At 44.2% G+C, this 27,695-nt stretch overlaps 1 protein-coding gene across 1 annotated transcript; it reads right to left on the bottom strand.

Moving 5' to 3' along the window:
* Positions 1-1,194: 1,194 nt before the first annotated feature.
* On the bottom strand, positions 1,195-23,062 carry WDR86 (WD repeat domain 86). Its single transcript, XM_040085365.1, has 7 exons — positions 22,940-23,062; positions 22,268-22,552; positions 19,389-19,530; positions 17,506-17,938; positions 8,705-8,840; positions 4,266-4,369; positions 1,195-2,337 (listed from the first exon to the last, which is right to left on the bottom strand). Exons 2-7 carry the CDS (start codon positions 22,428-22,430, stop codon positions 2,119-2,121), a joined length of 1,197 nt encoding a protein of 398 aa, XP_039941299.1. The 5' UTR covers positions 22,431-22,552; positions 22,940-23,062; the 3' UTR covers positions 1,195-2,118.
* Between the last annotated feature and the right edge of the window lie 4,633 nt (positions 23,063-27,695).

Raw genomic sequence — 27,695 nt, 5'->3', positions numbered from 1 at the left:
TAAAACAGAACAGAGAAAATAATTTAGAACTGAAAATATACAAGTCCTGGATATAGTTTTACCAAGAAGGAGGTAGAAACACAAATTTACTCCTCCTTTCCCAAGCCTCCTGGCATTGGCTGCCAGCCCCTGGGCACGCACTGAAGGCAGCATTGAGCTGCACATGCAGCAATTCTCTTTTTTGAAGTGGCTTGCGCAGCAAACTGGCAGCGACAACTTCAGAAGGGAAGGTTTGTCCTTGGGGAATTTAAAATTAGCATCATAACATGCAGTGCTTGTCAGAACAGCCATTCATCAATGATGTAACTCTGCCAGCGCAGTTGTAAGTGATCAGTCGAGCAGGAGGCATTGGCTGAAAGCTGTAAGTTAATTTTGACCGTGCATTTGGAGGCACTGTGATATGTTTAGCAACAGGCAGAAGTGGTAATGACTCATTAATTCCACTTTTTGAGATCTCTCTCTGCTGCCTGCGTGCGCAGCTGCTGTGTGCCCAGATCGGCTCTTGTGTCTCGCGCGCTGCGTGTGAAGTTTTAAACACAAAACACAGCCCAGGGGGTCTGGGGAACTCTGTCCAGCTCCTAAAGGCCTCCTGCGTTGTGTTGTCCTCAGAAGCAAAATACAAACAGTCAGCTGCATGGCAAGCCAGCACCAGCTCTTAGATGTGTCACTGAGCTACAATGATCAGACCGAGAGGTTTACAGCGGAATTAAATCTACACTATGCAGATGACCTCCCAAATCAGTCTCTTGGTAGGCATTTCACATAATTTAAATGCTGTTTCTTTCTAGATGTGGAAACCTGCCATATAGGAACTACCAAAGCTGCTCAGCAGGAGAGGAGAGCAGGGTCTGTGATGGGCCTGACCCCCTGACGCAGTGTTAAGGTGTCAGAACAGTAGGCTTTGGTGCCACCAGGGCAGTGCTGAGTCAGGGCTTGTAGCTCTTTGCCATCCCTTCTTTCCCTTAAGTCTGTGCTTTTGTGTCTGGGCCCTCCTGCCCCTGATGGGGGAACTGAGCTTTGGCACTTTGGTGCCGAACGCACCCAACTCCAACTCCAGCATTGAGAGAAAGGCAAGAAATGTTTTCAAAAGTGTATGTGGGGATTCTTCCCCCCTCTTCCATCCATTCTTAACTGCTGTGCTTCTGCTGCCAGGCCACACCCCCTGCCCCATAAAAATAAAAACTAGACAGTCAGTTGTCTGGAGATGCCACATGTTTATTAATCCATTTTTAAAAAGGATTACAGCATTTTTATCTTGCTGTACTACAGAATAAATAAAGCCATAAAAATAAAAACATGTGGTTAGATATTTTTGTACTGGTTCTACAAAGAGCTATATCTGCAAATAGAAAAATATAAGAACCCTTGTTAATTCATGGCTCAGTGGTTATCAGAGAAGGATGAACCTGGAAAAAGACTGGGAAAACTCTTGAGTTTGACTTCTTATCCAATGCTACTGGAAGCCTAGCAAGACACAGCTTTGGGAAGAGGAAAGACAACACAAGGTCAGCAAACAGCTGACCTTGGCACAAACAAGCTGAGGTTTAGCTTGCTCTGTGGCTTATGTTTTGTTAAAAAAACAAATTAATTTCTGTCCTACTACTCCCAGCTTTCCAGAGAGATGTCCAGTCTGCTTTAAACTCCTGCTGCAGAGACAAACCCTCATGCATTGGCCTTGTCAGCCAACAGCTTACCCGAAGGTCAGCTGTGAAGATGGAATTGAAGGCCACCTTTCACTGCAGGACACCTTGCACTGCCACACTGTGCTGAACAGGGGTCATGGGAGTGGGAAAACATCTCCTTAGAGATGGGCAGCCAGAGGTGAAACACCTCTGTGCCCCAGGGAGCAGTCTAAGGAAAGTTCCTAATTGCACACACACAGTGGTACCTCACCTGAACCACGCTGCCTCCCCTCCCGACCCCAGAGCTGCTCAGCAGAGTCACAGCCACAGGATCTGACCTGAGTCCATCCGGCAGCCACAGAGAATCCTGGCTCCTCACACCGAGGTTCAGGCAAAGCTACTTCCCATCTCTTTCCAAGTTCTGGTTGACATGGACACAGTGGTGCAGAAAATAAAAGGTTCATTTGGTCACTGACATAAAGGCTGCTCTGGACAGTCACATCAGTTCAACAGCCTCGTGTTCCCTGTTCTCCTGCTGTACCATACAGCCAACTTTATTGTTGAAGAGACGAGACAAACGCCCCTTCTGGGAGCTCCTGCCCTGCACAGACCTCTCCTTCTTCAAACGCCGCTTATTTCTCTTGCATATGCCCCGGATGTCCCAAATCCGTAGTGTGCCATCATGGGAAGCTGTGTAGAGCAGCTCGTTGTGGATCTGGAACAACAGGGTCACACTTAATAGTGAGCCATACGGCTCGGAATCAGAACAATCAAACTGTCCAAAATCAGAGCAAACACAGCTTGATCCCAACACTTAAGGCCTGAGCTCCTTGCAAGAGCCAGTATAAATTATCACAAAAGCTGCTGAAGTGGGATGAGGCATTACCAAGTCAGGACTCATTTCTCAACCACTTCACAGGGCCATAAACAGCAGGAGTTATTTATAACCCAGACCCTCTAGAAAAGCAATGGAGAGCTAAACCCAGTGTCAGAGCAGGCTGTGGTTGGGAATTTCTGCACTGTTTCCAGACTGCTGCTTTTGATGTGGAGCTAAAGGAGGCATCAAAATCATCATCAATGGGCAGTGGGGGCTTCAGGAATGCTTTCTTTCTCACTTCCCTTCTTCCTTTGCACCAAGTTATAGGTACAATTCCTCCTTCAAACTCCACTGTTCTTCAAAACTTGCAGTAATTTAACCTGAATTCACTGCTGTGGTTTCATTTCCTTTATGAGCCATTTCTGCTATTAGTAACATTTCCAATTGTCCTTGTCCTGCCCTGGAAGCCAGACATCACTCCTGGTGATCTTCCTGTATCAGTCTGTCCACCCTGTGGCTGCCTGTCTGTGCTGTGACTGTGAGCATCTCCCTGGCTTACGTGAAGTACCACACAAGCACCACACCCCTCATGCAGCCCTCGTTATTACACTTATCATCTTAAGGTTGCCACTTCTCAGTCCTCTCTCTTCCCAGGTTTTTTTTGCCCCTGTACAGTCGGAAATTGTTACAAAGCAGAATACAAAGCCAAGCTTTGGTCTTGTCAATACTCGGGGTTGCCTAGGGTGATTCTATCGGGTACCCCCCAAACACATCCAAGTGCCCACCTGAAACACAACAACTACCCAGTACCAGGAGTTTGCAGTTTAAGATCATCCAGCCACTTGCTGATTCAGAGGAATATACAAGAGAAAACTGTGTTTACAACTTTATGTGCTTGGGATCAACTGCAAAAGGAATTTTATCTCCTCTCTTTTTTTTTTTGACTGTCAGCCTGCCAGAATTACCAACAATGTCTCACATTGTTAATGAAAATCTTCATCCTGCACACAGCTTACACTGAGATCCCAATGCAGGGAGATGCAGATTCTTGGAGTGGCTGCCCCATCCGTGGAAGTGTTCAAGGTCAGATTGGAAGGGGCATTGAGCAGCCTTGGTCTAGTGGAAGGTGTCCCTGCCCGTGGCAGGGGAGGTTGGAATGAGGTCCCTGCCAATGCAAATCCCTCTATGATTCCAGGGCCTTTGCATGGCCACCAAGGATTATTAGTTCCTCCTGTTTTAACTACTAAATGCCAGTCTCACTTGAGCCTAGACAATATGCAAACATTAACTTTCAGTCTTAAGCCAGTGGTAAAAACTCCTCCATTTGCCTGGCAGGATGTGGATCAGATATCACTACTGAGCTGCTTCAGACTGTCTAGGGGTGCCATGCCCCCGGGTGGTCTGGGGGGACAATGCTATAATTATTCTGCCTGCATAAGGCAGGAACTTCTTTTCCCCTTAGAGCACTGCCAACGCTTATCATTAGTGTTTTGTAATGGAAAGGGTCTCATGAGGCTGGAGTCCATTCTGTGCCCCACACAGCATCAGTTCATCTGTCTCAGTTCTCGTGGCTGCTTATCCAACCTGACCCGAAAAAACTCCGATCCCAGACATGGGGCTGTCCCTGGGGACTCGTTCTGTGGTTTCATTTATCCTTATTATTATTATTACCAAGCTTTTCTAAAATTACATACAGAATATTCAAGTCTTATGCTAGAACAACATCCAATCCAAGACACACAGAACAGTCAGCCATACCAGTTCCCACAAAACAAAGGAGGGAGCAATCAAAAGGAAGAAACCCCACCAAGAAACCCCTTCCTGACCTGGATACAGTTGATGATGAACTTGTGTCCTCGGAAGATCTTCTGCAGGACTCCACTCCTGGAATTGAAAGCTCTTGCACAGGCATCACCACTTCCTGTGAACACTGACACACAACCACACAGCACAGCCAGATGTGAGCAGCCACACGAGGACAGTTCATACAAGTTCAAAAATGTACCTAAAACCAGCTCTCAGGGGGGCATGACATATCATTTGGATTCTCTCCTCAGACAAATCAGATCATGTTCATTTTGCTGACCCCAGCAGGCTTGTTTTGAGTTGTATTTTTTGAAACACTGAACTGATTTAAACCTGAAGTTCCTACACACACCAGAATTTCACTCTACACATGCTTCAAGTATCTATTTCTGCTCTTCTCTTCCACAGCTATTTCTTGGCCTAAACATGCCTCAATAATTCTAAGCAGGCAAATTTATCTCAAGTCTGGTTTTAAGGATTTCCACTCAACCTTTCATTTGTTTTACCAGAGTTATTTACAGCTTTCCATTCAGTACTCCAGTGTTTCCATCACCTCTGCTGCAAGAGGGGCAGGGCTGGGGTAACTAAATTGAGCATGACCAGCAATTTTGGCTATTCATCAGGTTTCCTTAGAGTACCTTACATGTTCAAAGAACAATTTCTCAACACTTCAGGATCTTCACATCAGATCCCCAGACTGCTGCATCCAGAAACTGTAAGGCAGGGTTACTATTTAGATTTTGTACTTAACAATATGCCCAAAACCAGAGTTTGTAACCTTTCCTTCAGTTAGCCCAAACTCCTCAAGCTTATCCAGAGATAAATATTTCAGAGCTGCAAAAAGCAATTCACTGCTCCCTGCTTTCCATGTCTTTGTAAAAGCCACTAGCATGGAAAGATTTTTACAAAACTGGAGTGCCTGAAGCCAACAGATTCCTTATCTTTTGGGAGAAGTCAGGAACTGAATCTTTAAAGAGAGGTGAAAAAATGATCATGGTTGTAAATTCAGGAGTGCAATAACAGATGAGAGAACAGACTATGTACTGCCACGAGCTTTTTAAATTCAAATGAATCAGCAAGGAGCTGGGCACCTCCTGGGTGCCCCTCCAAGAAACATCTGGATGTGGAAAATCAATGTCACTTTATATGGGCCACTATAATTCAATTTCCAGCAGAGTCCTGAAAAAGCATCGTGTCCCACTCCGCAAATGAACAGCAACAAAGTAAAACAGGGAACAGGTACAGATTTTTTTTCCCAGTGAATGGAAATCAATTGTGTTACAGACATGCAGAGAGTAGGACCCAATTAAGAGCTGTTTTCACTATGCAGCTGCCAGTTTACTTCAGCTGTTGCTAGCAGAACTTTGCTTTTGACAGGCATCCTTTCTGTCTTTTGAACTGTCACTCTGGATTTAGGAAATCTCTCTCCACCTCTGAATTTCAAAGAAGAGCTGTTGATCTAACCCAGATTTAGCATTTAAATATATACTTATAGATACCGCCTGTGAAATAAAGAACAACAAAATAAAATTAATTTTCATTTTTTACTTAATTTTCAGACCCTTGGGAGAACAGTTTTGAAACGTTCCCCTAGAACTTTTGCAACATAAAAAAAAATATAAACCGCATTAAATTTTAAACAGCTGTGCACATACTTTAAGAGAAAAATAATCAACATATCATTAAATAAATTAGATTGAGAACCAGCTGTAATATTCCCCATGCTATTAATTACACAAGCAGACTGAGGAAAGGCACTGTAAACACATTCTGATGATTTAATGCTTAGTTTTCACATCTTTCTGGACTCCCTGTGTACTATAAAATGATTTTGGAAACAGACATGTATTTTTTCTCTCTTTCTTTTACTCTGTTTTCTTATTTAGACCACAAACTCTTGAAGGCAATGAGCCTTTGGGAACTGATCAGAGAGAAAGCAGCAGAATTAAGATCTTCTAGCAGAAGACTGCCACTTCTTGGCAGAGATGTTTTTTTCATGTTCCTGCACTGGTGCAAATGTGACATAAACCATAACAAACAAAATTTAAATAATTTTTTCCATGTTTTTGAGAGACAGTCCTAATCCGTCCCAGGTGAGCAGATAGAATTTTAAGCTACACTAAATTTAAGCTACTAGTACCAACACTGGTATCCAGTTAACATGTCTTTATAATTCTCATTCTAACAAAATTATTAGATACTGTGGAAATAAGTGATGAATGCACCACTATAATACAAGCAATCATAGTATATGAATTAATTCTTAAGGGGAAATATCCTCTTTCATTAAATAAAGTGCATATAATGCATTCAAACAAGTTCCTAATATTTTTCCAGAACCCTTTTTTCTACCCTTCAAGTGGAACAATTTGATACTCCCTGTTTGACACTTTTAGTGTTTTTGCATTTGATTTAAAACAAGATCTTAAATAACTCTGTGAACTGTTCTATCACACTGTCAGGATGTTCTTCACAGGTCTGACTAAATGCAGCAATATTGTCTGCATTTTAATTCAGAAAAAGAGTGTTGTGGAAAAATAACGTATGTGTATGGCAGGGACAGGGTGGCAGAATAAGGGGGAGGAGAGAGAAAGCTGCAGAGCTGATGGGCGTGGCATCAGATAGTGAAACTTTTGTTTGAGCTATAACTTTCTTTTCTTTGCAGTTTGGTCAAGTCTCTACAAGTTGCATGAAGAGTAGGATCGACACTGAAAAAATGCAGCTCTGGAGGTCTCATTAATGAAGGAGACAATCTCTGTCTCCCACTCAGACACGAATGTTCATCACAAGATCAGGCAAACATCAGCTTAGCACAGGTAGCACACCTTTGGCTAGTCTTGACAAAATCAATGTTTTGGTTTGTGTCTATAATTAAAAGGGAGAAAACACACACACAAATCATCAGTGTTTTTTCTACCAGTGATCATCCAGGATTACAATTTCTGGTTCGTTTCCCTTGCTCTACCTGCCTGCATCTTGGAGCAATAATAACTTGAAGGTGCAATGTAGGTTCAGACCCTTTCTCTTTCAGCCTTCTAGCCAACTGTGGAAGATGAAATGGGCAGAAATGACAACCTGCAGGTAGGGGAGAATGGGGTAATTCTGTCATGTAGGTGAGGAGAGCTGAAATAACCATAAATTATAAATAAATATTTTACTGGAGAAAAGCAATGATGTGTCACTCATGCTGCAAAGGAAGACCAAAACAAGGTTTCCTGCCTAAAATTCTACCTCTGGGCTTGGTTACAGGCTAAGTTTCCAAACATAATTAAGCAATCAGTTCAGTTACTGGGTTATAAATGTAGTCAGGCAAGCATGGTGCCAGACAACTGCCACTAAACTGTGCAGGTACAACTCTGCTAACGTGCACCATCTTGCATCCGTCAGCCATTTATCACCATCACACTGAGGAGCTGCCAAAAGAGAGATCAAGGCCCAGATAGCAACCACTCATTTAGTGTGATGTGTTCACTTCAAAGCTGAAGTGCAGAAATCAAAATCAGGAAAGCGCTGTGAATGTCTAGGTTAGCTTAAGACAGCCATGGCCATGTCCTTCAGGGTAGGAGAGAAGGAGAGAAGGAGAGAAGTTCTTTTTTGGGAAGAAAGTCAAGGTACATCAAGTCAAACACCAGAGGCAGGATAAGACCAGGATGACACAGAGAGGTTCATGGATAAAAACAGATGTGCTGTCTGGCAACCCAAACCCAGACATGCAGAAGGAAAGCCAGCACAGAGAGGCATTTAAAGAGGGAGGTTTGATGGTCAGAATATACTGTTATATCAGCAATAGGCACTGATGTACAGAAACCACTTTAAACAGGAGGACTGAAAGTAGGAGAGCTGCATCCTGAGCACTAGTAAGGCAAGCACTGCTTGGCTACTGGAGGAAAGTGATTTGGGGAACAAATCCATGAATGATGAGGTAACAGGAAAAGAACCTGAGAAAAATGAGTCTAGGAGATGGTCAGAGCCTGAACAGGAAGCCTAACAGTTAGAAAGGAGCAGTGAGCACCTGAGGTGTGATTCTGGTTTAGGACAGGGTGTTACACAGAGCCTACAAGGCAGCAGAGAGGGGCACAGGGTTGTGTGTCCAGCAGCAGCAATTGCTGTCCCCAGCACGCAGCAGAAGCAGGTGACAGACACCAGACTAGTGAGGTTAAACCACAGCTACACAAACAACCCCCAGACAGCTCAGGATTTAAGCCATTTCCCTTGGTAACAGAAACAAAACAACTGCCTCTTCCTTTGTGAGAAGAGGGAGGTGGAAAATGGAGGGAAGGCCTAAGCTTCCCACATGGAGAGGTGCAGTAGTTTGGTACTGAATGTAAACATGCTGGAGGTGAAAAAAGTAACAATTTCACAAGCTTTCAAAATTATTCTCCATTAATAACCTTTAATCAAAGACAAACATTGTAAAGGAGACTGGAGGGGGCTGGAGAACATAGGAAAGGCAACTTACAGATGCCAGCGTGGTATTTCAAAGTGCTAACGCTGTGTTTGTGAGCCTTGTAGGTCTGGATCCGCTCCCCAGTGTCTACAAACCAGCACTTCACTGTCCTGTCCGCGCTCCCCGAGTACAGGTGACGATTCACCAGCTGAAGGGAGAGAAAAACACATCAGCAATGGCCTCTCAAGGCACCTCGGTGAAAGAACTGCACTGAAGGGACCCATCCCAAGACATATTTTCCATCTCAGAGAGCAATGAGCTGCGCCTTGAAACAGAGGAGTGGTGAGCAAAATGACCTTGAGTTCTTCATAGTCACATCTCCCATTCACTACTGGGTCTTAAAAACGGCCCCCAGCATTCAGAACATAAAAGCTCAGCCCATCTGCTTGTGCCAGCAGGCAGGATTCCGGGCAGCTTAACAATGCTAACCCTACATCCATAAACAGCATATTTGACAAGAACTCTTACCAGACTGTTAGAATTAAAAAAAAACAAACAAGCAAACAAAACAAAACAAAACAAAACAAAACAAAACAAAAAAAAAAAAAAAAAACCAAACCAAACCAAAACCCCCTCCCCAAAAAAAAACCTTAGAAAAATTCTGAGTAACAAGAATTTTTAAAAGGTAAATTAAAATTAAAATCCTACACACCATGAACCAGGGTTTATGTTTAGTATGATCACTCTGCACAAGGTCAGTATTCAGAAACAGTAAGTCTTCCTTGAAATTGCTCTGTATCTGCATTTTCACAAGTCTTTTTAGACTGTTATTGAATGACTAAGTAACTATCCTGACACGGGATTTTAAACATCTTCAAGAAGATTGCCTTCTGCTGTGTATTACCCCTCATTGCACCAGTCATCCTGCACATTGTGAGAACTCACTGGTGGGGAGGATGGGGTTTGTTCCACGTAGAGAGGACAGAGAATGATAAAAGGAAGGACTGCAGCTGAGGAACAGAGACAGAGAGAAAAATGACTGACCTGTGCAAGACTAAAAGACCAACCACTTCAAAGTAAACAAACTACACAAAGCCTGGAAGTTCAGCAAGGAAAAATTCCACAGTGCATAGAAAAATCTGGTATTCTCTGTCTGTGTAAAGACATCAAACTGAAGGTTTTCACAGCCACTGTTATGTAGAGACCAACTCCTGCTGAAAGCAGCCAGTCACTCCAACACCCAGCTGTGGCTCGAGGTAAATTTTATGGACTTGCAGCATCCTCTGTATCAGAGGAATAGAGAATCAGGAGGGAGAACCCTGATCCCCCACCAAGAAGTGGAATTTGCCCAAGGAGTAATGAATGTTTGTCCACCAGCCACACATATCAGAAGGTTAGAATGACCAGCAGTGCACAAACTCCTGATGTTTCTCTGGTATCTCCAGGAAACCAGCAAATGACAAATCAACTTGTGGCCTCGCTCGTAGAGCACTTCTAAGGGTTGGTTTTCTTACCACCTTAGATTTGGTCCCCACTCTTTGCACACTCTGTATCTGTAAGGTTGGAATGCTGTTTATGCTCTTCCATCTCCGCTCCCAATCCAAAAAGGAATAACCCCATTCCCAAAAGGCATCAGAAGTGAGTTTTGTACAAAACAACATTGTGCTGTGTTACAACATGAAACAAAAGGTATTTTAAGATAGGAAGCAGTATAGTGATGGCACTGTGATAACCCACACAAGAAATGTGTGCAGGCAGACCAAGGGGCTCCATGGCCGCAGCTCCCGTCAGCTCAGCTGGAGCAGGACATGCCATACTTCCTCCCAGCAGAACCTGGCCTATGGGAGAGATTTCATAGCTGAATGCCAGGACCTTGTAAAGCACAAACCACTGTAAAAAGCCAGCAGTACTTTGAAATGTCACTTCATATTACTTTTAAGCTGTTTTAGCAACAGCATTAATGCTCCATCTCCACGAGGAGAGAGAACAAATGGCCAGCAGCACTAACAAAACCAAGAACCACAAGTTAGCCTGAGGAAGGACTTTTAAATTTCAGTCTCTCCCTGAACAGGCATGAAGAGCATTGTCATGTGCACCTGCTAAATGGAAGAGGATGCCTTGAATTGCGATCCTGCTGCGTGGTTTGTGGCCGAGTTGTTGCATTTCTTTTTTAGACATCTTGTTAGCAGCATCAACCCACCCACTGAGCAAGGAAAAACACTAAATTATAACCTCCCACAGGTAAATGCCACTCTGCATTAATGGTACATTAGGTTATACCACTTTATTTCTACATTTAAGTGGGTGTATCAATGAACTGGAGGGCTACATCTTGCCTAGATTTGCTAATTTATTAGATACAAAAATGTTTCAAGTTATGTAGACTTACTCAGGCAATTTATAGCATCAGGATTTTAAGAGCCTTAGAATCATAGACTTGTTTGTGTTGGAAGGGACCTTAAAGATCATCTCATTCAAAACCCCTGCCATGGGCAGGGAGACCTTCCACTATCCCAGGCTGCTCCAAACCCCTTCCAACCTGGCCTTCAGAACTTCCAGGAATGGGGAGCCGTAGTTTCTCTGGACAACCTGTTCCAGTGCCTCAGCACCCCCAGAAATTCAAGAAAGAATTTCTTCCTAATGCAAATCTACCCTCTTTTAGTTTAAAGCCATTCCCCCTTCTCCCATCACTCCACACCCTTGTCTAAAGACCCTCTCCAGGTCTCTTGGAGCCCCTTTAGGCACTGGAAAGGGCTCTGAGGTCTCCCCAGAGCCTTCTCTTCTCCAGGCTGAACAACCCAAATTCTCTGTGCTCATCTCCATAGCAGAGGTGCTCCATCCCTCTTCATCATCTTCACAACCTCCTCTGGACACGCTCCAACAAATCCATGTCTTTCCTTTGCTGAAGACTCTAGAGCTGGATGCAGCACTGTAGGAGGGATCTCACAAAACAAGAACAGAGAAGAACCACCTCCCTTGACCTGCTGCCCACACTGGTTTTGCTGCAGCCCTGGATAGGGTTGGCTTTCCAGTGTCTGAGATCTGGTGAAGTGGTCAGCACACCAACCATCTCAATTAAATTCAAAGCTTCTGTGCTGCCCCATGAAACACTTCCACACACCTTCCTTCCCCCCTCAGCAATTTAAGCAGGTGAGCACAGTAGCACAGGATTCTCAGTCTTGCATGGAAAAGGAAATAGTAACAGGTTAAACAATCTGCTGGATTCCACAGACTGAGCCTGCAGCAGAGCCAGCAGCAAAACCCAGGGTAAGCTCTGACTGTCACACAGCCCCTCATTCCCATGGCATTTTTTATAAAACAGCATGAAATGGCTGTTAGTGAAGAAAGCCTTCAAAAGCTCTCAGCTCAGGCTGAAGTTGCAAATCAGATCTGCCTTTAGGGACATGATAGGCATAATCTCATCTAAATTGGTTCACATCTCCACAGCTAAAGAGAACCCCCTTACAGTCACTGTGGTCTAGGGCACAATTCCTCTCATCCTGAGGCACACCTGAAACAGATCATGCCTTAAAACTTGCTATTTCTCCTAGCCAACAAGGACAACCTTCCCAGGTTCACACCGTGGCCAGAACAATTTTGGTGAGATCACTCTGTTTTTAAAGTAATAATTATCATCACTTACTGTTCCCCCAGCAAAAGCACCTTACAAGCTGGCCCCACACTCTGTGGTTTCAAAATGTTTAGCAGACACAGTTACATATTCCAATCTGTGACTGCCTAGAGAAGAGGTGAAATTTCTAAAGGTGTATTTTCCTTGGCTGGCTTTTGAGCACTTGGTTCACTTCGGCCAATTGCCCAACAAAGCTCCTGACCACAGAAAACCATGGCCAGGCAAGGACACTTGTAGCAGAGCGGATGACACAGAACAGATTTGCAGCTCAGATACCAATGGGCTGAGTGGACATTTCAAACTCGTGTAGCTTCAAAAATATTAAAAACATGACAACAACTTGATGCCCAGTTCTAAAGCCTCAGCCAGACAGCAGAAAAAAAAAATCACTGACTGCATTGATATTTGCAATTCTGGATTGTTAATTTTTCTCATGGCTCTGAGAGATTTTGCTTTGAACCAGATGAAACACTGACAAGTGAATGGAGCAAATTTGTCTTAATCCTTGAGCCAAAGTATTGGAAATGTAACTATTCCTGAAAAAGTTCAGTCAAACTGCTTTGTGAGTTGCAGAGTAATAGCAGTAGCAAAAGACAAGTTGTAAACGCTCTAGTAGTTACAGGTCTCATTAATAAGAAAAAACCTTGGTTGTAACCCACAAACACACCAGAATTTTAATAAAGAACAAATTATCACATCCAGGGTTGGTGTCTCAAGACAATCACAACCCTATTTCTTCACGAGCTTGGCTGAACTGCATAAATGAAGCAGCTTAAAACAATTTCTATCTATAAGAATGCAAAAAAAAATCTGCAAAAGAGCTGCTTAGCAGATATTTCAACCTTATAAGAATGGACTTTGTCCTCTCAATTAACCTTTGCTATGAGAAACAATTTTTGGAGAGCCAAGGCGAGGCAATTGATCCTCCAAAGAGATTTGGACACACCCTTTTGCTGAGGGTCACTGCACTCAGACTGGCCCTCATGAACTTCAGGATGAGTTCACATGAGCGACCACATACCCCATGACCAGCTTATTCTTCTCCTGGGGGTCAGTGTTCCCACAATCTGGAATCTGGGTCTTCAGTTCACAGCCACTTCTAAGTCAAAAATCACCAAGCTGGACCAATCTCGAGTTACAACTATGTAAGCCTTGGGCCGAGTTAAGAGTTTCAGGATCCCATTCAAACCACATCCATTTTAACGAGCTAACAAACTCCCTGTGGGCAAGAAATTGTTGGGGTTTTTGGTTTGTTTTTTTTTTCCTGAGAATCCATCTAGAATGAGCTCTCTGGGCTGGCTGTTAAGAGAAGGCTTTTCAACTTTTTTACTGCAGTGCAAAGTGATGGCCCCATGTTTCATTCTTACAGGTGTTGTATGCCTCCACATTCCGCTCATTCACCTCTTCGTCCTCTGATGCAACAAATACAAATTACAAAAAATATGTGCACTTAATTTAACTGGTGGGGCAAGAATACATTTCTGTCCCCATAATCACAACAGTTAAGCACATAAACAGAGTTCAGGCAGTGGCTTTGTTCAAAGCATTCTTTTCTTCTAGTCAGCTTTAAAAGGCAACTGAAGGGAATGGTCCAAACAAAGGAACTTTTGCAGGAAAACCAGAAGCAAGTCCTTGCCCACTCATGTCCATGTTCTTCAAAAGGGAGTCTTCTTGCAAGAATGCTTGCTGTAGGATCCAAGCTAAATTCCAAGCTGGATCATTTCCCTCTGCCAGCTTTTGGCAGCACAATTTTGATAAATACTCGGAGGCAGAACAATCAGCAAAGGACAAAGCAATCCTTGTGAACAGTTTGCAAAGCTACTTAGGAGCGACATTTGGACAAACACACACAAGTAAATATTTAAATCAGGGCTATTCAGTCTATTGCAGGCAATCACATTAATGAAAATGCATATTTGATTATTAATTGCAAATATTGGTCTTTAGCCAGGCCTGAAATTTTAAGTGGAAGAATGAGCATGAGCTATGTGATTACACTCAGCCCACCCTTGCTTTTTCCCATCACGTCCTATAAAATCTCATTATTGGCTCTTATATGGGCAGGGAGCTCCCAAAACAGCTGCTGTACTTTGTCTGCCAAGCTATCAACACACTGCAGGAGGAGGAGAGTGAAGAGTTCTGGCTGCTCCACTGCGAGTTACCTTGCCTGACTGGGAAAGTCAAGTAATCAATGCTGCCAAAGCACCTAACACAGACGCAATTCCCACGGCAGATAGAAAGTCTCCCAGCAAAACCTCTCTCAGCCCAATTGAAATGGTGGAAGGAAGAGAAAAGTGGCATTATTACAAGCTGCAGAGCACCCACAGTGGGTTCAGCTGGTCACCTTCACCAGACTGACCCCCAAGACAGCAGGATGAGCCTGGGGAATGCCAACAGCTCAACCTCATCACCCCCCTGTCCAGAACCACCAAGGATGGGGGACAAGGGAAAGCCTGAAGCTCACCAACGCTTTGTGTTCTGCCATGCTAGATGAGAGTTGTTTCCAGGCTCCTCTACTTAAACTACCTGGCAACAACACCTTAAAGGATCTTAGAGCAACCGGGGAACATTGAAAGTCTGAACATGTCTGTGGCATCACCTCTCTGCTTTCCACACACCAGCACTGCAGGAAGCAGGGTAGAAAACATGGGTGTGCTTTATGGCTAGCTACCCAGAAAACTCCTTCAAGAAGCTCCAGGAATTTCCATTCACTGACACAGAAACACTATTGGTGTTTACTGGAAAGAAATGGGAGATGACTGGAACAGGCCAGACCTAATTTGCAGCAGTTCAGAACATCCCAGGGCATTCCCGTTAATAACAGCTTTTTAAAGTTGGGGAAAATATGGTCTCAATATCCAAATTTTTCCTGATCTGTGTCCAGGATGAGAAATCACACTGAGCATTTCTCAAACTTTTTGAAAGGTCATCCTCCCTTAGGGATCTTTATTTGAATAAATAAAATGAAAATAAGTCTTTATTTTTCTTTCTCTTTTTTTCTCCCCACACAGGCATTGTACCACCCAGAGAACAGGTAACTGCCTTCAATTTCTGGTACCAACTCAGCTTCTCCAGCACAGTAGAGTGAAAATCTGACTAGCAGCTGACTGCTGCACTGAAGAAAATTAATTACTGTCAACAATTAAAACTTCTGGTTACTGTGAGCAACTCACAACTACCTCCCAGTCCTTCCTGTCCCAGAGTTTGAAAAATACCATCCCAACTCACTGCCACAGATTCCAGTACAGTCACTAGGAAGCCTGAGGAAAAAAAGGCCCCAAAAGCTTTTTGAGAACAAAACAAAAATAATAATAAAAACCCCACCTCTATTGAGGATGTTTTCTTTCTGTTGAAACATCTTTGTATGTATTCTGGTGATTGACCCCTTTCTAAAAGAATGAAAATACCATGTGGGCTGTGCTGAGTGGCAGCCAAGTGGAACAGAAGGGATAATGCTGAACCCAGAAAGGCAGAGGGAGGAATTAGGAAAGATCGACAGCCTAAAGCTATTCAACAGCAGTGACTGCTTGAGCTGGGATAAGTCTGAGAGGCCTGGACACTAAATGCTCTCTGTGGGGGCTGTTTGTACCTCAGCTGGACCCTTCCAGCCCCAAACATTAACTGGTGATGAGAGAAGAGAGGGGCTACCAGTCACTAAGAAGATTTGGCCAGGACTGTTGCCAACACCGTCTTGGCAGCAGCAGTAGTCTTGTCTACTCTGAATTGTTCAGGTTTTCCAAATAGATGTATTGGTTTTGCTTTTCTTCTCCCCTACAAGAAGTTCTGTTTGTTTAAAGCCATTGCTTAACTCTGTGCTCACAGGCATTGCTCATTCCTGAGCATTCAAAGGGCGTAATTGAATTTCCCAGGCTTCTGGGAGAAGGTCAAGCCAGCTTTGTGTAACAATTTTAGCAAGAACCCAATTAAATTAAGGCAAGCTCTGTTGCTGCCAATCTGTGCCTTGGAGAAGGGTTACAATTAAACAACAAAACATAGTGCGGCACTAGGACAGCAACAGATTTACTTCAGCATCCTCGGAGTACATTACCACAATATCATAAAAACAAGATTTAACACTGAGAATTTACCCAAGCAAGACAAACATTACTCCAGGGCAATATGATATTGTGTGGTTTGTTTTTTGGTTTTTTGTCCCTTTCTAAAAGTGAAGGAAAGCAGAATTCCTTCAGTATTCCCAGGTTTTTAGTCTGCTAGTGTCAGCTGTGACTACCTTATTTAGAAACAGAGGCAACTTTTATTAAACAGCTATTAAAGATACATCCTGTGGCCTCTGTAAGGGAAAAACACTTATGGACAACAAACACAAACAGAGAGAGCAAGGAGAAAAACTACTGTCATTAACTTCAGTCAGACACATCCATGTATAAACATTTGTGCTGACCTGAAACTGAGTGACAGATCATGATGTACTCTCTTTAAATACACTAATAGCATTTTCTGGTAGATAATGAGCGCTTGTGCGACAGCTCCCCTCTTGCTTCAACTGCCTGACCTCCTCCTCTCCCCTGCAACATTAACAAAGCTGGCAGCATTCAACAGAAAAATACTGCAAACAGAAAAATGGAGTGTAGTTTTTCAGATCACGTTACATTTTTTCCCCTCTGTCCTTCATCATTTCTTGATTTCTCTCCCCCATGCTCTGCTTCTCTTTTCCATTTTCCTTGCCTGTTTTCTTGTCTTGGCCCTCTGTTTCTCCCTTTCTTTTCTCACATCTTGTCTGTGTGGTCTTTAATGTAGGATTTCTTTCAGCTTTATGCTTTCCTATTATCTTTTGCCCACGGTTTTGTGTTGGGTTTTTTGAAGTTATCTGGTCTACTGAGTGTTTCTTCTCTCCCCTTTTAAAATTACCTGACCCTGTGTTACTTGCTCAGGTTATTTTCTTCAAAGTCTGGTGAGCCTGACTACACAATCCCCCTCAGGTGAACAGTGCTCTCAGCACACCTGCTCATGAGTTCCATGACCTAGTGGAACTTAAATACATATTGAGCTAGAAGTTAGGCCAGGGCAGCCACTAGAAGCTAAGAGGAGATCACTAAGTCTTTTAGAGAAAGAAGGTCTGTCCCAAGACCAGAGGGCCCTATTACTGTGTTATTACATGAATATTTAAGCTCACCATTTACAACCTATGTCGGAAGAGCCTCTTTATGAATGAAAAGAAAACTGAGACCCACAAGAGTTAAGACATAGACACCTAAAGGCCCTCGAGGGTGTCTGCCCTTACCTCTAGGCAAATTACTGATCCTTGGTGCTCTTTGAAGACTTTCAGCTGCTCTCCAGTGACAATATTCCAGGTCCTGATGGTGTAATCCGTGCTACCAGAGAACAGCTCCCTGTTTGGTGCATCAAGTATAAGGCATAAGACGGCCCCGGTGTGTCCCAGCAGGGTCTGGTAGCAGCGCCCGCTGGACACCCACCAGACCTTCACAGTGCAGTCCGTGCTCCCTGTCACCAGCAGGTCCCTGCTCACTTTCTCCTCCTCCTCCTCTTCCTCCTCCTCTTCTTCCAGCACATCCCTGGAGGAATAGTGAGCTAGAGTCAGGACACAGTTCCGATGGCCCCGGAATTCCTGGATTTGTTTCTCCTTGTCCACGCTCCAGCAGCGAGCTGTCCTGTCATAGGAGCCACTGAAGAGATAGTCTTTAGCAACAAGGATTCTGCAAAAAATAAAGTTTGTGTATATGAACAGTATTGTTCTTTTTACATAACCATCTTTTGTCACAATTTGAGCGCCAAGTACCCCAAAGTATGAAACAGCAGCACCAACATAACATCTTGGGCATTTTTAAAAATCAAACACTTCTCTGTTTCTACTTTTAAAATTGAGATCCCTCATTCAGGTACATTGATGGAGATATTTTTATACTATAGCATTGTAACTTTGTGCATTTTGTGTTGCTAAAATTCCTTCCAGCAAGAAATATGAACTTTCAAAAGTTATATATAATACCTAGAAGTTTGTTTTGTTGTTTGGTTTGCGTTTGTTGGTTTGTTGGTTTTTTTTTAATTAGCTAATTCCTGGTAAATATTCATTAATATTTCTTTATAAAAAATATTTTAAAGCAGATCTGTGACAATAATTGGAAACAAAACAACAATAAAGCAACAAAACAACATTCCAGGAATCTGAACTGTAACTGACAGTGTGGAAAATAGCCATCTTTCCAGCATCAAATAAGAACGCAAGAAAAGAAAATACACTCAATTTCACTTAGCTCAGGATCTCAAAAAAGGTAAAGCAAGAGCACCTCACTTATTACATAAGTGAAAAGCCAACCAAAGATTACACCTGAGGAGTTCAACTTCCCTGGTCTTCAAAATAATGAGTTATAGCTGCACAAACATACAATAACAGAAAAAACTCTGCAGTTCATATTTCCAAACCAGAGATAGGAAACATCCATAACCTGCCTTCTTTGTCAGCTGAGCTTGGTCCTCTGGAACCTTTCAAACAGGCAACAGAGTCATATGAATGGGGAACACATTTCCCATTTGCTGATTCAAGCAAAAATCAGGCCTGTGCCAAAACACAGAACCAGCCTTCCTAACTATTTACAGAATCTCACTACACATCATATGTGTTTGGAGTTTAGAAAGGAACTAAGAAGCCCACACGCCCACCAGAAAAGAAATGTTAAAAAAATACCAATCTTTGACTGCTCTATTTGCCATTAATTAAATCCAGTCCAACTATTAATAAGCACTTTAAATGGAATGGCCGATCAGCCACACACAGTAAGTTTATTATTAAACTTCATTTGCCCAAACAGGAATAATAATTACAGAAAAACCCCTGACTCTATGCCTCTTGCTGACACAAAAGCTCGACAGGATGTTTTTAAACCTATTTATCAGAAGCATCTGTTATCAATTGGATAATTTCTTCCGGAATTTCATTCCTAGCTCTGAATTCCATTCCCCTGCTGTGCGCCTTTCATTTCTCTCCTATCAGTGTCAGCAGTGTTGCTAGAAAAACCAATCATTGCAACACAGAACACGAACTCAGAGGCTTACACAGCCCCTTTTATGAGTGTAGTAATGGGGAACTGCAGTGAAATGATACAGTGTGTGATAACAGCTGACAGGAACACGAGGGGAGCACCTCACCTGTTGACAATTGATGTGTGGCCTCGGTAAATGGCCAAGCACTGCCCGGTCACCACGTCCCACTTCCGAATGGTGTGGTCAGCACTGCACGTGAAGGCAGCCTCATTCTCCAAGTGGCAAAAGGTGATGTAACTTTCATGTCCTAGGAATAACAAAGGAAATCAGTCACTGTGCAAGCAGAAAGGACAGACTAGTCCAGCTCTTCACCTCAACCAAGAGAAAAATACGAACAAACATACCAAAACTCCAGTTTTAAATGCACCACCGTGCTTTTTGTTTTTATAGATGAAAACCCACCATTTCAAGTCACAGCAGAAGACTTCACTGATATCAGGATTAAGTGAAAGAGTAAAAGAGTACAGTTCCACTAATCACATAAATCAAACAGTATTATAAAAATGTAATGAGATAGACTAACATCAATATAGTAAAACTCAAACTAATGAAGTTTGAAACCAGTAAAAAACTAGCTTTTTTTTTTTTTTTTTTTTTTTTTTTAAATTAGAAAATGCTTGTTTTCTTTTTCTGAAAGCAGGGAGAAAAAGGCTGCATTTCAACCCAGCCCACTGATTGTCAGGACACAGTCATTAATCAAAGCAGGGAACTCTGAAAAAATGACCTGAGACTTACCAGCAAGCTTGATTTCATTGTCCAGGCAGAATGAAAAGCAAACAAAAAAACATACCAGGTAAATAGTCAGCCAATACTTTCCCCCACATAACCAAACCCCACAATTTTCTAAGTATCAGTATACCTTTAAGGAAAAGAAAGGGAGGGAAGGGAGGGCAGGGAGAAAAGGATTAGAGCAGAGTTGTTTACACAATATTCAGAGTACAGAGGGATTCTACAGTTACAATAAAAACAGACACAACCACTGCTCTAAAAATGTCGTAGTGACAAACAAGGCAATACCAAGAAGGAGGAATCAATATTATCACCTCAAGCTTTTGTTGGTGCTTAGCAAGATGTGTCATTTTTCTATTGTAACATTAAATGCAGCACATGTAAAAATCACCTTAGGAATCCAGTCCCAGCTTCATCCAAGATCTCTTGTGTGAAATTGCTGTCACCTATTTAATCATTGGACTACTATTACCTTGCACTCTACTGTTTTAACATTTAGACTGTAAACTTTCAAGAGCAGAACTGTTTCCACTAAAGTCACTATTACAAGAGTGACAGTTATGACTGAAGTTGGTGGGTCCTACTGTGACTTAAATACTATTCTTTGAGGAAAAAAAAGAAAAAAAATCAAAGAAGGACAATTGTGATTAAAGAGAGACAGATGGACAAAAGTATTAGAAAAACAGAATATTGTAAAATAAAGAGATGGTAAAAAACTGAGGGAAAGCAGACTGCCCAGTAAAACAGTGTTTCACCAACTGCAACAAACAGATTTCACTACAATTCCTGAAGTTCAAAACTTTGTTGTACTTCAAAAGCAAACCAGATTCCATGTTACAAACATATGGCTTGTTTCCTCTAAAACAAACTCATCAGATGCCAAAAATTAAACAGATCACCAGGGCTATAAGCAAAACTACACTCGTTCTCCCTCGATCATATTCGTGAAACTTTTTGCAAAGCAGCCTGAATGGGTCAGGTTTTAATCACTGGGATTTTTCTCAGAGCATCATGTAATCCAGCCCTGAGATCAAAACAGCATCTTGGTTACTGCACCAAAGTCTGCCAGGCAGATTTTAACCATCAGAAATACTCGACCCACACACAGGGTGCCAAAACCCCGTGTGGCAGACAAGGTCTGGTGCTGGTCTGGCCAAAAGCAGCCACCACACAAGTTTGCTGGTTGTGCTGTGGTAGAGCTTGAAACTGCATTAGAGATACAGGCTTATCAGTAATTATAGCTTGTAAAATTAAAATTGACACGACAACTCTGGGTGTGCATAAGTATAAAATACATACAATTATCTGATTTGACTGACAGTTCACAAACCACCCAGCCCAACCTTCTTCCGAGGTTACCCCAAACACTGGCAGTACTGGCAGATTCCATAGTAATGAATGCTATCCAATACATTTCTCTTTCTAGTTAAAAGTTAATTAGAGGTTTAAAGGGATTTCTAAGCCTAAAGCCAATGCAGTAAGTTTTCCAGAAGCTAGAACTATGGCAGGATGTGGGGGAAAAAAGACAATACTCCATAGTGAAAAACAAGCAAGCAAGCAAACAAACAACAAGGAAATCACAGCAATATGATTTCTTATTTGGAAGAAAAAACCATTAGAAATTCCAAATTTAACAGCTTTTTTTTTTTCTGTATGAAAAGAACATGAGTGGGAACACAAACATCTTTAGCCTGTATCTCGACTCTTGCATGACTGCACTGTTTAATTTTTTTTTTTTTTCTTTTCAATTATTGACATTCCAGTCTAATGATAATACTGGGTTTTTTTCAAGATGCAAAATTAATTTTAATTGAAAAAGCCCAGCAATTAACATTTCTGTGCATCAAATGAGGAGGGGAAACAAAAGTAACCTATTTAGCGAGGTTCCTTTCCAGACTTCTGGGTCAAGAGGTTCTAAATAAAGAACACCTGGAAATGAGATGATTAAATGGACTGGGGAAAAAAAAATAATTTAAAAAAGAGAGAATAACAAAAAGCCGGTATATTTTCATAGTGTAAAACAGGGTTTCCAGAAAGTGACAGAAGTTAAACAACCTGAGATAAAAGGACCCGTGCGTTCAATAGTGCTGGTGACCCGGTTGGGGTTGAAACAGCTCCTGCTCAACGTTGTTGTAATAAACACCAAAACAAGCGTGATTTTGTCTGCCCGGCAGCGACTGAAAGAGACCAGAACACGCTTTGTGGCCTGTGCCATGCTTCAGAGCCAAAGCCCAGGCGGAAAGCAGCTGCCGTACCTTGGAAGTGCCCGTGGCACTGGCTGTCGGCGGTGCTCCAGAGCCGCGCCGTGCCGTCCTCGCTGCCCGTGAGCAGCCGCTGCCCGTCGGGGCTCAGGCTCAGCCAGTTGATGCCGCCCTGGTGATCCGCGCAGACCTTCACGGCCGAGCCGCTGTTCCCCATCCCGGCGCAGATCACGGGCGCTTCGCAGTCCCCACACCGTGCCCCGGAGCTCCGGCCGTGCCCCACAGACCGACTGCTGCCATTACCTCAACTCCGAAACATCAGCAGGGCAGTCCAGGCTCCTGCACAGGGACACAAAGGGGGAACGGGAGAGCGCGTTAAATCATTTCATCTCCCCGCGGCTGCATCGCTTCCGAAGCCAGGGCGAGCCGAAGCCACCGAGCACCGGTTTCCCCTTAGGATCCCCACGGTGGTAAATGGGCGCACACGCTGCCCCCTGTGCCCTCTCCATGGGGCATCCATGCCCCTTGGGGGGACTGAGCCCGGGCGGCGGTACCGCTACCTGGTGCCCTTGCCGAGGCTGCTGCCTTTTAAGCAATCTTAGGGCTGACCTTGGTACACGCCGAGAAAGCGACCCTTCCGAGAGGGGAGCCCGGGCTCAGGCGGCCCCCAACGCCCCGGGCTGCCTCCATCCCTCCCGCACGGCCCCTCGGCATCTCGGCACTCACCGCCCCGGGCACGGCTCAGGCGGAGCGATCCCCACTCGCTCTCCGGGCAGGGGGAACCTCCTCCCGCCGGGGCACCGGTCAGAGCACAGGATCCCCCCGGCCACCGCCGCCTCCGCCCTGCGGAGAGGCGGGAAGGACTCCCGCCGTGCCCCCTCAGCCCACCCCGGGGCGGGCCCTCACCCCCCGCCCCGGCCCTGCCTCCATTACCTCCCGCTCCACGTTCGAGCTGCTTCCCCCCGCGGCGGCCGCCTCGCCGCGCCCGCGCAGCTTGCCCCGTGTTGCCGCTCTGCGGCTCGTCCTCCGCTTCGGAGGTGCCCGGCAGCGACCCCCTCTTCCCGGGGCTGCTACCCGCCTTCCCCGGACAGCGGCCTCCCTGCGTCCCCGGGGCTGCAGCCGCCCCTACCGCAGTTCAGTCTCCCGGCTGGGCGGGGGGAGCGCAGGGGAGGGAGGGTCTCTCTCGCCTGGGGTCTCGGAGCAGCCCCGCAGCAGCCCCGCAGCAGCCCCGCATCCTTGGCGGAGATCCCGGGCTCGTCCCGGGAGTGGCAGCGCTTCCTGCGGCACCTTCGCCCCTCCGGACGCCCGGGGACACCGGCATTTCCTCCCTGGCTTCTCCGGTGCCTCCCGGGGGGCCACGCAGAGGCTTGTGCTGGGAGCTGGGTTGAGGGAAGCCATCGCCTTTTGTTCCTCTGCTCGCCCCTCTCCCTGTGCCACGTTTCGCCTCAGGAGACCCAAACCCGCTGTCTCGCTTTGCCCCGACACGAAGCTTTTGGGGCTCTTTCCTTACTAGTGCAACCCCTTGCCCATCCACCCCCTGCACGCCATGGGCGCAGCTCCTGCTGTGGGCCCCAGCTTCGTGCTGCCGAGGGCTCTGACAATATGGGCTGAAGGGTTTTGTCCCACCGTGGTATAATCAAGTGTAGGAAGATAAATCCTACGTTAAATTCGGGCAAAGTAACGTGGAGAGGCCGAGAGCTCCTGGCGAGTCGGCAGCAAGGGTCCGACGTGGATCCCCCCCTACAAGAAAAGGGAGCTGCTGCTAATTTGCAGCTAAAAGCATGCTGGCAGCGGTAGCGTAAATCACAAAACTTCTTCTCCTAGCTTCTGCCCCATATGATCAGCAAAACACCTTTTTGTGTGAAATCCCCAGCCCCTGGCTCCATGTCACACCGCCGGCGCGGGATCGGGGTTCAGCCGGCGCTCGCTGACTTCTGCTGAGGCACCAAGGCCTGCTCCGGCACGAGGTGCCCCGGCGTGTGGGCCGGACGGACATGCGTGCGTTAAATGGATAATTCCCGGGATGTGTTATTTCGCACAGCGCGTCCTGGCACAGGCCCAACAGGACTAATATGTCACACCCAATGTAAACACGAGGTGATCCCGATTCAGCTGCCAGTTGTAGCCGTGCAGCCGTGGAGGAATTTGCCAGACGGAGCTGTCGGGCTGCAAATTTGGGGTTTGTGAGGGTCAGGTCAAGCCCTGTGGCTTATGGTCCCCAGACAGCTCTTTTCTGAAGACAAACGATTCCACACAACCCTTGTGCGCTCAAGGAATGACCGAGAAGTTCTGGTGTGAGACTTGAATTCTGTATTTCTTCCCTCTGAAAATCACATTATCTGTGAAAAGATATTTTTTTGGACATGGAGGCCTGGGAATTGGCTGCTCTCAGGGAGTGTCCCTCACCATCTGCTCATACATCTGTCAAATCCACTCACAAACCCCTGCCCAGAGTCCTTGCTTGGGAAACTGTAGGATAGATTAGCACTCCTTTTTATTTTCCTGTGTTTCTGTGGTGTGAATAAAAGGGAAAACTCAGAGGGAAGGGATATTTTGTTAGGTTTGAAGCAGGTCTGCACATTTTAAACCCACACAGTTTAAATCTCAAGGGGGAAGCTGAGCTAGAGGGGAAACCCTTGGCCACAGCTCAGCCATGCATCAGCTGTGGGAGCAGAGGGTGTGATGTTCCTCCCCTTGCTCATTTTAAAGCCTTTTCAAGGTTTTTTGTTATTATTTCAAATTAATATTTCCCTCCTGTGGTGACTAATGAAAACATATGATCTTTTGAATATTTTAATGAATATTTATTCTTTTTCTTGAGGGTTTTTTAAAATCTTTTTTCAGTTGGTTTTATCTGCCTGAATTTTAGGTAAGTTTTCTTTATTGTATTTATGTTCTTTTGGTGGGTTTTTAATTGTAGGACAACGAAGAAAATAAAAGAAATTTACCTTCTGCTTGATTTTGCTCCTCAGGGCCCGAATCTTGTAGTTAATCCTCCTTCATCCAGACAGATGTGTACATACACAGATGCATGAGCTGCTTCTATAGCATCCAGGTAGTTAAAAAACCTTAAGAAAACTTCTAGATATTTATGGCTGGATTCATAATACACGATTTGCAGGATCCAGTGGCTGTTGCTAAGTCTGGAGCCAAGTTTAGAGTTTTTGAGCAGTCATGAGAAGGAAGGATGGATGCAGAGTTTAGATAATATACATTGTCTTTTGGAAGCAGGAGGGATGCCTCTGCCCTTCACCATGGACTATGACAGGGGTCCAACATCAGGAGGTTCCAAATTCTCCACAATTAAGTAGAGCAAACTGAGAACAAATTTTATCTTCAAATCATACCTTCAATTCCACCAAAGGTTCAACCTGTTCTCACATCTCTGACCCAGCAACAACACAGTACAGGAAGACACTTTAGTTCCCACACACACAAGACAGTAATGATCAGGTGCAAAATCCTCTGTGAGCAAGTTCATCCCAAATTATCTCTGCTTAGACTCGTTTGCCAAACCTTCAGAAACACAACATGGGCTCCCAGGCCTTAGAAATTACTAAGTCATTTTTTTTTACATCACTATCTGCACTGATATAAATGTTGAAGAACATTTCCCTTGAAAAATATTTCAGTAATGCTGCAAATGCTTCCAATAATTTTATTGCTGTTGTTTGTGGAGGAAGGAACACAGGCAGCTCCTCCATGTCCACCTCCGCCTCCTGGGCCCTTGGGTATCTGGATGGGTTGCAATGGTCTTTGATGGACAACAAAGGCTCTTTGTTCTGTCGAAGACACAGAGCCAATAACGCCCCAAAGAAGTCAGCACAGAGAGCTCTACCAAAAACAAAAGAATAAAGTGTGCAGCAATGCAAATTATCTTTCTTAGAGAATTAACCCCTTCCATCATCCCAGCCCCTCCTCCTTCTCTAAAGAAGGGCCTTTCCAGCTGCCAGCGTCTTTTCTGTTTCACCTATTGCTCTGCTTCAGGCTGTCAACTTCAATCACTTTCAAAATTGCAGATAATTAAGTATTACCTCTTCCCTCACTTCAGAAAATTAAGAAAACCAAATAATTCTTAAAACTACTGTCAGGGGCCTGAAAGATTTATAGAGGCACATCCTGCATGGACATCCAGCCTTGGTTGGTTTTTTTGATTCAACCACATCATTATAGTCAATGAGGACTACAAACAAAAGCATGTTACATGGTCTCCAGAGGCAAGCTCCTTCACTGAGCAAACTACTCTAAGAAAATTTCCCCAGTAAAGTTAAATTTAATTTAAAAATCAATCCAGTTACACTGGTACAATGTAAATAAAATTTAACCTTAAATAGATTTAAATGTAGCTTCTACTGGTTTGATTTAATCCAAAATATTATCAGCCTCTAAGTGGTTTCACTTTGCAATAAAAGCTGACATTGGTGAAAGCAAATTAAGTTTACATGGGTTCAATTATCACCATGGAGCAGATGTAGCCTTACTCTGAAATGAGGACGGAGGAGCAGTCTGCAGACTTTCAGACTGCAGACTCAAGATGCACGGCTGAACTCAGCATTGCAGCTCCTTCTGACCCCTCTGCAACTGGCCTCTTTTACAGGCAATGCAATTCTTTCCCTCCCTCATCTGAGTGTGAACTCTTTGCAGCTTAAAATGTCCCAGAGTGCTCAGAAATCTAGTTTTGGTATAAACATTCAGCAAATTCCCCTACAGGACAAAAGATGCTTGGAAACTGTCACTTACACTAGATTCTCCTGCAATTATATGTAACATTCTTCTGGTTTTTAACCAGATCTGAAACTGTATTTCCAAAACATTTATTTCCGAAAATACTTGGTTTTATGAGTTTCCTAAAAAGAACACCCGTCTGCAAATCCCGTGTACATCCCTGCTCCCCATTGCTGCTTCACCTGGGTGCCCCTAATCAATTCCAGGAAAAAGCTTGGGATCTGGAGATTCAGCTGGTATCCAGTGACCTGATGAATGGTTATGTGATGGTCACGTTGCACAAATGGGCTCTTAGTAGCTGACTCCGATGTCAAGCCCTGGTAGCAATGGGAATTTAGCTTGGGAATGAACTTGGAGTAGGCGGAGAGAAGATTGCATTAGCTTTCTGCTGGGATGAAGCAATGGCTTAAAAGCACTGCTGCAAAGGCATCTTATCTCTCTGGCTAAAAAAGCAGCTGCAATTTCCTAGAAATTTTTAAGCTGTGACATGCCAGGAAGCATCACGGCAGCTGTTTCAAAGATCATTGTAAATAGGTTTCTCCCCACACAGTCTGGAGATGACAAGGCACTTCCATCATGTCACGGCGTAGTGGGAACGTTACAGAATAATTCAAAATCACAAATATTTACAAAATTACAAAATAATAGTCAAAAGCTCATTTCACCCTGTTCCCTGCTTCGATAGGAGCCCTGCTGTTTCTTCCAGACGGTAAGTTGGCCTCTTGCCCAGACCATATATCTCTTATGACAGGCTCCT

Source organism: Hirundo rustica, chromosome 1, assembly GCF_015227805.2.
Source record: "Hirundo rustica isolate bHirRus1 chromosome 1, bHirRus1.pri.v3, whole genome shotgun sequence".
Lineage (NCBI taxonomy): Eukaryota > Metazoa > Chordata > Aves > Passeriformes > Hirundinidae > Hirundo > Hirundo rustica.
Note: the sequence above shows the minus strand (reverse complement) of the source record. Positions and strands in the feature narration are given on the sequence as shown.